Consider the following 13,166-nt stretch of genomic DNA (forward strand, 5'->3'; position numbering starts at 1 on the left):
ATTTATTTTTGAGAGACAGAGAGAGACAGAGCGCGAACAGGGGAGAGGGAGATAGAGAAGGAGACACAAAATCCAAAGCAGGCTCCAGGCTCTGAGCTGTCAGCACAGAGCCCAAGGTGGGGCTCGAACCCACAAACCATGAGATCATGACCTAAGTCGAAGTCGAATGCTCAACCAACTGAGCCACCCAGACACCCCTAAGCAGATTATGGCTTTTATGAGAGAACTTAAAAAAAGAAATTTTCTTTAATCATCCACTACTTTAGTAATAATCCTAATTACAATGATAGCAACCAATAAATACGATAATATAATAAAAAACCTAAAATAGATATTTCTAGAAACCAATAAATAATGTTGAGTTGGATTCTTCTTTTGTTTTATAGCTGCAACTTTGAGTCTTACTTGGTAATCTCTATGTAACTTTAACAAAGTTTTATAAACTTTGGGTAAATATTACTTATTAATAATGTTCATAATACATTATGCACTATAATGTTCTTCATGTTCATAATACACTAATAATTCTATTTCGTTGCCACTATCTCATTCCTGTTGCTGTTTTCACTGAGTGAAGAGAAACAAAAATTGAGAAAGATAGATTCAAGACACAGAAACAGTATCTCCTGAGGTCTTGGTTCCCTTATCCCATTTCCTAATCCCCCAGACAAGCTCTTCTAAAAACATTACCATAAAAGCCTATAAGGGTGCATGGCTGAAAAAGTGCTTGATAATCAGAGCTAAAAGCTCACTGATGCCAAGTCTTGACAAAAAGCATGTTTGTGTCTAATAAAAGCACATTTGCAGGATTAATACACTGTAGTAAGACAATGTATAAATCTAGAAAATTTTGTTAGAGATGATTAATATTTGCCTATGAGAAAAAACTCATTACTTGAGAAACAATATTTTCCATTACTAAAGAAAAATCTACTTTCTTGCTGTAATTGAGAAAATTATTTGAGGACAATACATAAATATACTAAATATAAACCTATTCATTATTTTAATATTTCATACTTTATGCAGAATTGAATATTTAATTATTGTAATTTTTAAAAAGGTATTATGGCTGGAAAAAAACCACATACACACACACACACACACACACACACACACACACACACACACACAAATACCTGAAATAACTCCTGGCTATTCCATGATATATGTGCCTAATTCCAATGTTATTTTCTTTCTCAATATTTCAGCAAGACTATGTGTAGTTTTAATAGGCCATTAGGTAAATGCTATTAAAGAAAAATCAGATCTACTCAAACTAGGTTATATCATTTACCAAGGTGATAGATTCTGACTTTGAGGAAGATTGTTGACCATTTATATGACACTAAGAACTAATGTTTGACTTATAAATTCTAATTTCATCTTTTGCACACTGGGGAAAGAGATTAACAATTTTATCAACATCAAGATGCTTGTTTTGAAGAACTGATTCCATTTCTTTGAATAGTTCTTTCTCCAGTTTCCTCATGTTGTCCAACATAGTTTTGGCTTTTTCCTGAACAATGAAAAAATAAAAATCAGTAAATACACACACACATATAAGTCTAACCAAATTCCAAACCACTCTACAGACAAGTTTTTTTTTTCATTCTGGTTTCCACTTCTAGTTTGGTTCCCCTCTCATTCTTTAGATATAGTACGGAATGAAATTCTTCAGGAAAAATCTTTGTTCTATATTGAATTAATGGATTAACTCCAATTTATTAGGTATTTTTAGTAGAAAAGATTAAGCATAATTGCATAGGATTAGTCTACAAGCAAGAAACCTAAAAGAAAAATTTACAGGACCATTGAAATTATGATATTGTGTCTGGGAAAGGTTGCTGAAAAATGAGGCTAAGATATTTTTATGAAGGTGGATCTTCTATATTTAAAATCAATATTATCAGATTAAACAAAGGAAAAAGAACAGTAGTATTCAAGGGAAAGAACAACTAAAAAAGACATTTTCTCTATGATTCCTCCCTGTTTCAAGAATCGGGGGAAAGGTCATTACTCATATAGAATAAAGGAATTTTTAAGTTATTGGTGAATTACCATGACCAGTTATAGGGTAGGTACTGAGAGAAAAAATATATAAGAAGAAAGTTACTAGAAAGTAAGAATAATTTTAAAAATTTGAACCATTATAGGGCAGAATTCCACAAAACAAAGATGCTTAATCTAAACATGGACTTTAAAATCAAATTGGATCAACTTTTTCTGACGAAACACTACATTACATATTAGTGAGAAAAAAAATATATTTTGTCTATAAATGGTATTGAAATAATTGGTCACCTCTTGGAAAACAAAGTTAGAATCCCTACTTCATAACATACACAAAAATAAATTTCAGGGGCACCTAGGTGGCTCAGTAAGTTAAGCACCAGACTCTTGATTTCAGCTCAGATCATGATCTCAGGGTTTGTGAATTCCAGCCCCACGTTGGGCTCTGCGCTGACAATGCAGAGCTTGGTATTCTCTCTCTGCCCCTCCTCCCACACGCACTCTCTCTCTCTCTCTCTCTCTCCCTCTCTTAAATAAACATGAAAAAATAGAAAGAAAGAAATTTCAGAAAAATTCAAGAACTATTTTTTTCAAACACACACATACATACTAGAAGAAAATACAGAAGTTATATTTATTTTGAAATGAAGCAGGCCTCTTGAAGCATGAAATCAAGATGGCTTAAAGGAAAAGACTAACAAATGTAATTGACGTAACTTAAAACTTCTGTCTGAAAAAAAAGTTAAATAAACAATAAACTGAGATAAAAAATTGCAATATAACAAAGACTCAAAATTCATATAGTTTTGCCTCTCTGAGGCAAAAGACAAAAACAACCAAGCAACAATTGAAAAACAGGCTAAGGAAAAGAACAGGCAAGTCATTTAAGAGGAAACACTAATGGCTAATAAACATCTGAGAAGCTTTTCAACCTCATCAGTAATCAAGAAACGTACATTAAAACTACCAGTAGCATTGACTCTCCCTAAGTCATAAAAATAGACTAGAACCAGAGAAAGACAAATACCATATGATTCTGCATAATATATGTGGAATCTAAAAAACAAAACAAATGACAAAAAGCAGCATTAGACCCATAAATACAGAGAACAAAGAAATTGATGGTTGCCAGATGACAGGGGGTGAGGAGGTAGACAATATGAGTGAAGAGAAGAGGAAGATAATAGGTGTCCAGTTATGGAATGAATGTCATGGGGATAAAAGGCACATAAGAAATATAGTTAATGGTATTGTAATAGCATTGTATGGTGACAGATGGCAGCTACACTTGGGGTGAGCATAGCATAATGTATCGATTTGTCCAATCACTATATTGTGCACCTAAAACTAATGTTAACATTTTGTGTCAATTATACTTCAGTAAAAAAAAAAAAAAGGAGACTAGAATCCAGCTCTTTGACACTTCTTCCTTCAGGTTCTATGGTTTCTCCATTACTTTCTGTTGTCAATCAACATTTAATGGCTATTAAATAAAGCCTAAAATACTAACAGCTTTTAAATTTTAATTTCAATATTACTTAGAAAAATGTCAATCAGCATTTTAATTTAACAAGCATTTAATAATAAGTCTACACAACCAACCTTCCAGAAACAGTATTGAGGGGAAAGGAAGCTGACAATGTTGAGAACTAAGTAAGTGATTAGTGGCAGTGTGGAGGCTGCTCAGGGAGAAGTGAGGGAAAATCCCTCCAGAGCAGATATATCTCTTGAAACATATCACTGAGGAACTTGAGCAAAGGCAAGAAGGACCAGGGGGCTCATTTGTCACAGGACTGTGCTCAGTCAGGAGTGTAAGCCAAGCCCACGCAGTGGATGACACCACTGGCCGGTAGACTGGGCTCTCATCAGCGTACTTAATGCCCCTAGAACAACTTGCCTGCCTCTCATTCCATGCCACCGGCTACCTACAAAAAGTGTTTTACACTGTAAGTTACAAGTGAAAACAAAGTAGTCCAAGATAAAGCAAGTGTCAAGAATCCACAGCAAACAGGAGGTCTAGACAGAGTTCTCTGCTTTAAGTGTAAGCAAAGCGGGTGGGGGAATGGCAACCGTGCAAACATACTACAGACAAAAGTAAATAAATAATTACCTGGAATACAACTGATACAATGCATTTTATGTAGAAAGAATGTAAATGTATACATCTCGAGGAAGTAAAAGGAATGATAGCAATAGAAATCGGGAGCCGGTACAAACAGGTGTGGAAAGGTACAAGATGGCCAATCTTTTCCTCCCTGGAGGGAATCAGTTGATGGTTCTGTAAAAAACCTCCAGCTAGCTCTTCCATTTCCTTCTAATTTATATTTTATCTCTGGGGCAGAGAGGGAAGAAAGCTGAAGAGGTATGGATATTAGAAAATTATTTGTCAATCTGTCTGTCTGCCCAAAAATATATCTGCTTATTTCTAGAGATGAGATTTTGGATGATGTTCATCTTCTATACTGCTTACATTTAAAAATAATAAGCACTTACCATTTTTAAAAAAAGACTCCAATTCATTATTAAGTCTAAGGAGTGTTAAGCATTTCCAATAAAAATTAATCTGAGGCTATCTGATTAAGAACATTTTGTATGTCAGAGATCATGTTAACTGCTCTCCAGTAGCTCTGTAATTTTTGGTGTGAGATATAAACTAAGCAAGCTACTTAAACTCTCTAAGTCTCAGTAAATGGAGATTCCTTATCAGTGAAATGGAGATAACAATAGTATTTACCTCATAAAGTGGTTTGAAGATTAAATAAAATATTCTATTTTGTGTAATGATACCATGGTGCTGAGTGTATAAAAAGTGCCCAATAAATGTTAGGTATTGTTATTATGTTTAATATACTAAATTTCTCTAAGAGATTCATAGTGCATTCTTAACCATTATTTTAAATCTTTGGTTTGAGCTCTACTATAATTGAACATCTAAACTATTTTATTTTTAAAAGCTTTTATTATTTTTTTAAATGTTTGTTTATTTTTGAGGGAGAGAGAGAGTCTAAACTATCTTTAAACCTATTTTTACATGAAGGAAGGAAAGAAAGGTGAAGTTCCAAAGTTCAAAATGTGGACTGAATCACACTTTAAACTGTTCTTAATGATAAAACAGAGAATATAATTTAATCATACCTCCTTTTTGTCTATTACTTCCAATGCCTGTTGATGTTCTTGATAGAGTGGGTGTCTTCTGTCAGGCTTAAACTGAAAACGTGGTTTCTTTTTAACTGGGTCTTCAAGATCAAATGTTGGTGAACTGGTATCCAATAGTTGTGAAACATTTGGCACAAATATGAAAGGCTTAAAAACAGATCTAGAAGAAAAAGTCATAGAGTTGGCTTGTGGGGATAGTGGGGATAGGAAAATATTTAGCATTATGCTAAATCTTCTAAGATTCCCTCTAGTTAGAAGGGCCTGGCACAGAAACAGTGTCCAGTGAAATTATAGTCCATCATTTTCTACTGAAAACTCCATAGTTGAAGGGTAAGAACAATCCTCAATGTTACAGATTGAGGATTAGGATCTGGAATGAAATCACAGCAGCAGTATTAATAAAGTGGCCTCAAATCTCACTCCATCTTCTTGAAGTGATCTTTAATAACATGAAAGACTGTAACACTGAGAGAATATAAGATCATTTCTCAATGTAATGTGCATTAAGTTCTATGAGAGACACTAATGACTTAAGACAATTGTAACATATCTAAAATCCAATTTTAGATATAACTTCAACTACTGATAGTTTAAGTTTTACAGGCACATATTTTCTAGATATGAGCAGATAAGTAACCATCTAAATCCAGCACAACTACATCATTTAATCTTCTTAGTATTCTTAACCATCTAATATTATAATACTGAAATCTGCAAAAGAAAACCATCTACTTTCTTTTCTTGACAATTTTAAATATATTTGGCCAAAGAGAGTAAGGATAACTGCAGACAAGAAACTATTAACATTTTTGTCCTAAAAAATGAGAATAGTTATGGCAGGAATGCACATATGTAAATGGCAGCCTACAACCTGAACAGAAAATATATCCAAAAATTATTGTCCTATTTGTGTAAGAAAAAGTTAGCCTGGCAAAATCACCAACAGACTGATGACTATCCTAGCCCCTGACCCCTTGTTGGTTTACAGTATTTTGTGACTTTACCTCTCAGGATCAGGAGTCCCTGTAAAGAAGTGAATGCAAGGAAGGTTGGAGTCTTGAGGTAAAATAGAAACCATGCTTGCAGTGGTCAGGAATTCTCCCTCCATATTAATGCCACTTGGTTTATCTCGGAGAATTTCCATCATTGTTTCAAAAGTTATATTTCCTAGGAAAATCATTTTAAAAATCATCAAATACATATGAATTTGCAGGTTGACATGCTGCAATCATGAACTGCTTTCTCTGTTGATAATATACAACATGAGATATTGGGATAAATTAGATATTGGGATAGGGATAAATTAGAGATTGACTACGAACAAACCTTGTATCATAACTATTAGTCTCATTCCACTATCATAAGGAAGATTTCTTAAAAAATATAAAACACACTAAATCTCAAAACCATTACTATCAGGTAAAATCTGTAACTTCCTAAGAAGGAATCAAAAATGCAAAATACACTCAATCTCGTTGCCCTTACAAAAATTTTTAAGGTGTATTTAGTTAGCAGTGAACTGACAATATCAGTAACTATCATCTGAGCCTATCCATTCTGGGAAGCAAATATTAAAAGAATACAGTGCTTGGTTTCCAGTATTATACAAGGCATTCTTTACAAAATAAAATACTCCTTTTCCTGTAATTTCTGTGGCTGATATTAATACTCTTATCTGAAAGTGTGAACTGTAACCTGAGTGGGAATGAAGGAAACAAAACACATTATTAGTTAGTGGGATTTTAATGAACATAAATCTGCTGGACTACTTAAAATATTTAAATGTCCATTGTGTGTGATAAAACAGATGGCATTATATTTTGTTTTCTGCTTTCATATGTAAAGTTTGATATTTTAAGGAATTTTTTATTTTAGAAAAAGAAACTATTTTATCTCTTTAGCAAACACAACATGACCATGGTTACAGAGAGCCTCAGAATTCCATATTTGCAAGGCATTTCCACCAAAAAATTTAAAAAGCCATCGTGTGTTTGGACATCTCTGCTCCTTGCTATACATATCCATGCTCAAAGATGTGGTTCAGGATCTAACTACCTCATGAAAGATGAAGAATCTTACCCCCTTACACAATGCAGTCCTCCAAAACGTAGCCCAAATATCTTCTACTCACATGTCATAATTCTCTTCCCTAAAATTTGACTCTCAATTCCCCCCGAATCAAATTAAAACTCCTTCATTTTAAAAAAGTATTTATTGGGGCGCCTGGGTGGCTTGGTCGGTTAAGCGTCCGACTTCGGCTCAGGTCATGATCTCACGGTCCGTGAGTTCGAGCCCCACGTCGGGCTCTGTGCTGACAGCTCAGAGCCTGGAGCCTGTTTCAGATTCTGTGTCTCCCTCTCTCTCTGCTCCTCCCCTGTTCATGCTCTGTCTCTCTCTGTCTCAAAAATAAATAAATGTTAAAAAAAATTTAAAAAAATAAAAAAATATTTATGTTTAGAGAAAGAGAGAGAGCACAAGCTTGGGAGGTGCAGAGAGAGAGGGAGAGAGAGGATCCCAAGCAGATGAACCATGAGATCATGACCTGGGCAAATCAAGAGTCAGACGCTTAACAGATTAAGCCACCCAGGTGCCCCCAAACTCTTTCAAATTAAAATTTACCATTAGGATGAACTGAAATAAGCTTTTCCTTTCATATAAGCATTCTTGATTTTTTGCACGTATAGCTTCTATCTCTGCCATTAGATTATAAATTCTCTAAAGACAAAAATGAGATTTTTCTCTATTTAGTTCTCATTCCTCCAACAAATACTTATTGAGCATCTACTAAATGCCAGGCACTGTCCTAGGAAATAGAGAGATACACAGACAGATTGATATTGATGCACTTTGACACAGATATGTAGCTCTGTGAATGTAAAGAAGTGAAAGTTCCCTCATCCAATTTCGGTCGGAGGTAACCACAGTTAACAATTCAAAAAGAATCTTTCAGGAAGACTTTCAGAATAGGTTTAAAAGCTTTCAAACAGGAAATTCTCATTATCAAAAGAAAAGTGGTACAAGAAAATAGCCATTTAAAGCAACACATCTAAGTGCTCGCTTTGGCAGCACATATACTAAAATTGGAATGATACAGAGATTAGCATGGCCCTGAGCAAGGATGCCATGCAAATTTGTGAAGTGTTCCATATTTTTTTTTCTTATTCTTTGATACAGAAAGAGAACATTTTATTTTTATTTTCCATTAAAAATTTTTAAGAATTTTTTGCTATAGTTTTTATTTTTTGTAATTTTTTAAATTCTACTTTACTTTCCTCATTTCATTTTATTCTATTTTGTTGTATACATTTTTAAATTTTTTAACACTTCTTACTTTTTTTTTCTTTTCTTTCCCTTTTTTCTCTATTCTATCAAGCTTCTTTCAAAAACCAGGCCAAACGCACCTAGGATCTAGCTTCCTTTATTTGATTTTTTGTGTTGCTTTTAATTTTTTAATTTTAAGTTTTTTATTAATTATTTTTCTTTCTCCAAAATGACAAATGAAGGATTCGCTCCAAAAGAAAGAACAGGAAGAAATGACAGCCAGGGACTTACTCAACACAGATATAAGCAAGATGTCTGAACCAGAATTTAGAATCATGATAATAAGAATACTAGCTGGGGTTGAAAAAAGCATAGAAGACACCAGAGAATCCCTTTCTGCGGAGACAAAAGAAGTAAAATACATTTGAGATTGCATCTCAGTTGTATGCCACGGCGGCAAGAATGGATGAAGCAGATCAGCGATATAGAAGACAAAATTATGAAGAATAATGAAGCAGAAAAAAGAGGGAAACTAAGGCAAAAGAGCATGACACAAAAATTAGAGTACCCAGTGACCTATTAAAAAGGAATAACATCTGAATCATAGAAGTCCCAGAAGATGAAGAGAGAGAAAAAGGAGTAGACAGTTTATGTGAGCAAACCACAGCAGAAAATTTTTCTTACCTGGGGAAAGACACAGACATCAAAATCCAAGAAGCACAGAGAACTCCTATTAGATTCAACAAAAACAGACCATCAACGAGAAATATCATAGTCAAATTCACAAAATACACAGACAAGTAAAGATTATGAAAGCAACATGGGAAAAAAAGTCTTTAATCTATAAGGGAAGACAGATCAGAGAGCTTATGGAAGAAATTGAAGAAGACACAAAAAAATGGAAAACTATTCCATGCTTATGGATTAGAAGAATAAGTATTGTTAAAACATTGACACTACCCAAAGCAATCTACATATTCAATGCAATCCCTATCAAAATAACACCAGCCTTCTTCACAGAGCTAGAACAAACAATCCTAAAATTTGTATGGAACCAGAAAAGACTCCAAACAGGCAAAGCAATCCTGAAAGTGAAAAGCAAAGCTGGAGGTATCACAATTCTGGACTTCAAGCTATATCACAAACCTGTAATCATCAAGATAGTATGGTACTGGCACAAAAACAGACACTCAGATCAATGGAACAGAATAGTGGGTCCAGAAATGGACCCACAAACGTATGGCCAACTAATATTTGACAAAGCAGGAAAGAATATCCAATGGAATAGACAGCCTCTTTAGCAAATGGTGTTGGGAAACCAGGACATCAACATGCAGAAGAATGAACCTGGACCACTTTCTTACACCATACAAAAAGTAAACTCAAAATGGATGAAAGACCTAAATGTAAGACGGGAAGGCACCAAAATCCTAGAGGAGAAAACAGGCAAAAACCTCTTTGACCTTGACCGCAGCAACTTCTTGCTCAACACATCTCTGGAGGCAAGGGAAACAAAAGCAAAAATGAACTACTGGGACCTCATCAAAATAAAAAGCTTCTGCACAGAGAAGGGAGCAATCAGCAAAACCAAAAGGCATAAACAGAATGGGAGAAGATATCTGCAAATGACATATCAGATAAAGGGTTAGTATCCAAAATCGATACAGAACTTATCAAACTCAATACCCAAAAAACAAATCATCCAGTGAAGAAATGGGCAAAAGACATGAATAGACACTTCTCCAAAGAAGACATCCAGATGGCCAACTGACACAGAATGGCTACCATTAACAACTCAGGCAACAACAGATGTTGGTAAGGATGCAGAGAAAGAAATCTCTTCTGCACTGCTGGTGGGAATGCAAACTGGTGCAGCCGCTCTGGAAAACAGTACAGAGGTTCCTCAAAAATTAAAAACAGGGGCGCCTGGGTGGCTCAGTCGGTTGGGCGTCCGACTTCAGCTCAGGTCATGATCTCACGGTTCGTGGGTTCGAGCCCCGCATCGGGCTCTGTGCTGACTGCTCAGAGCCTGGAGCCTGTTTCAGATTCTATGTCTCCCTCTCTCTCTGACCCTCCCCCGTTCATGCTCTATCTCTCTCTGTCTCAAAAAAAAAAAAAAAAAAAAAAAAGTTAAAAAAAAAAAAATTAAAAACAGAACCAGCCCGTGATCCAGCAATTGAACTACTAGATATTTATTCAAAGGATATAGGAATGCTGTTTTGAAGGGGCACATGCACCCCAATTTTTATAGCAGTGCTATCAACAATAGCCAAATATGGAAAGAGCCCAAATGTCCATCAACTGATAAATGGATAAAGAAGATGTGTTATTTACACACACACACACACACACACACACACACACACACACACACTCTAGAATATTACTCCTACCATCCATCACAGCTTTCTGCAATCTTTGGTTCACTGGCTAGCTGGTGTATGACTAAAATGAGGTCTTTTTTTTAGAAAGTCTCTCCACAATTTTCCTCTATGACTTCCTAGTTTTATATGCTTGGAAAAAATTTATATTTCTAAAAGTATAATTCTACTAGAAAAAGGAAGTAGGACCACTGATACTTAATTACATACTCGAAAAGCCAAAGAGGATGGAATTGAAGGATTTTTCTTAAGTTTATTTATTTTTGAGAGAGAGGGAGGGAGAGAGAGAATCCCAAGCAGGTTCTGTGCACAGAGTCTGATGCAGGGCTTAATCTCACGAACCATGAGATCATGACCTGAGCCGAAATCAAGAGTTGATACTTAACCGACTGAGCCACCCAGGTGCCCCCCTAGAGGACAGATTTTAAAATTACCAATTCAATAGAGTATCAGTGAGGTGTTCCTTTAAATAAATGAAAACACTCAACAATTTTTATAGATAAGAAATAACTACTTAGCAAATATAATAGAAAAATATTCTATTCACATTACCAGCCAAAAATATAAAATATTGAGAAAAAACTTAAAATTTTGTCCATTGCATCTCATGCTCCCACCTTAACAAACTAGGAAAAGAGAAAAATAAGCCCAAACCAAGCAGAAGGAAATAATAAAGATAAGAGCAGATGTCAATGAAACTGAAAGAAGAAAAAACAATAAAGGAAAGTCAACAGAACAAAAATCTGGTTCTTTGAAAAAAATCAATACGATTGACAAACCTCTAGCTACACTGACAGAAAAAGAGAGAAGACAAAAATTACAAAATTACCACTATCAGGAACGAAACAGGGATATCATGACAGACCCTGCAGACATTAAAAGCAAAAGGGAATACTATGAGTGACTCTATGCACATAAATTAACAACTTGGAAGAAATGGACCAATTATTTGAAAAGCACATATTACCTAAACTCACTCAGTATTAAACAGATTATTTGAATACCCCTATAACTATTAAAGAAATTGACTTTGTAGTTTAAAAACCCACAGAAAAGAAATACCCAGGCCCAGACAGTTTCGCTGGAGAATTCTATCAAATATTTAAGGAAGAATTAACAGCACTCTACACTGTCTCTTCCACAAAATAAAAAAGGAGGGAACACTTCCTGATTCACTGTTAGGCTGATGTCAAAACCAAACAAAGGCAGTACAGAACAAAACAAACAAGACAGACCAATATCTCTCATAAATATAGATGCAAGAACCCATAACAAAATTTTAGCAAACAGAACCCAGCAATACATAAAAAGAATTATATACCACAACCAAACTGGGTTTATTCCAAGGATATAAGGCTGGTTCAATATGTGAAGATCAATGTAACTTACCATATTAACAGGCTGAAGAAGAAAGAGAATCATATCAATTGACACAAAAAAAATAATAAACTTCAACATCTATTCATTACAAAACCTCTCAGCAAACAAGAAATGGAGAGAAACTTCCTTAACATGACAAAGTTAAGCATCTACAAAAAGCTACAGCTAACACTACACTTAATGATAAAAAACTGGGGCACCAGGGTGGCTCAGTCGGTTAAGCATCCAACTTCAGCTCAGGTCATGATCTTGTGGTCCGTGGGTTCGAGCTCCAGTCGGGCTCTGCACTGACAGCTTGAAGCCTGGAGCCTGCTTCAGATTCTCTCTCTCTCTAGTCCTCCCCCAGTCACACTCTGTCTCTTTCTCTCTCAAAAATAAATACTAAACATTAAAAAAATGATAAAAAGACTAAATGCTTTCCCCCTAAGACTGGGAATAAAGCAAGGAAGTCAGCTTTTACCATTCTTATTCAATATAATCCTGGAAGGTCTAGCCAGAACTATAAGGCAATAAAAAGACACAAAAAGTATATGGATTGGAAAGGAAGAACTAAAACTGTCCCTATTTGCAGATGATATGATAGTCTATATAGGAAATCCCAAGGAATCCACCCAAAGGAGAATCTGCCCAACAACAACAACAACAAAAACCAAAAGCTCCTAGAACTAACAATTTCAATGAGGAAAGTCACAGAACACAAGATCAACATACAATAAAATAATAACAATTTGAAATTTTGAAAAAATGTTCTAATTAGAGAACAATTTATTTAGGCTCTATAGAAGGGAACTAGAGAACTGTTTTCTTGTTTAGGTCAAGATTGCAAATACTATAGGTCCTGCTTCCCTTCTACAATCCATCCTAAAGAAACAATTTTGGGGGTGCCTCAGTGGCTCAGTCCATTAGGCGTCCGACCTCCGCTCAGATCATGATCTCACAGTCTGTGAGCTCAAGCCCCACATCAGGTTCTGTTCT

At 35.1% G+C, this 13,166-nt stretch overlaps 1 protein-coding gene and 1 non-coding gene across 3 annotated transcripts in view; one reads left to right on the forward strand and one right to left on the reverse strand.

The window, feature by feature from the left end:
- SCRN3 (secernin 3) overlaps positions 1 to 13,166 on the reverse strand; it is a 33,607-nt gene continuing 20,441 nt past the window's right edge. The window contains exons 6-9 of one of the 2 annotated variants that reach the window (XM_058713645.1): positions 12,652 to 12,690; positions 6,174 to 6,336; positions 5,149 to 5,329; positions 1 to 1,519 (exon numbers count right to left, since the gene is read on the reverse strand). In XM_058713645.1, coding sequence (XP_058569628.1) covers positions 1,349 to 1,519; positions 5,149 to 5,329; positions 6,174 to 6,336; positions 12,652 to 12,690 — 554 coding nt within the window. In that variant the 3' untranslated portion in view covers positions 1 to 1,348. The remainder of the gene's footprint in view (positions 1,520 to 5,148; positions 5,330 to 6,173; positions 6,337 to 12,651; positions 12,691 to 13,166) is intronic. The other variant, XM_058713652.1, reaches the window with a different exon arrangement.
- Positions 8,220 to 8,322, forward strand: LOC131505789 (U6 spliceosomal RNA). Its single transcript, XR_009258563.1, has one exon. It is a non-coding gene; the product is annotated as a U6 spliceosomal RNA (small nuclear RNA).

This window comes from Neofelis nebulosa, chromosome 2 (assembly GCF_028018385.1).
Source record: "Neofelis nebulosa isolate mNeoNeb1 chromosome 2, mNeoNeb1.pri, whole genome shotgun sequence".
NCBI classification, from domain to species: domain Eukaryota; kingdom Metazoa; phylum Chordata; class Mammalia; order Carnivora; family Felidae; genus Neofelis; species Neofelis nebulosa.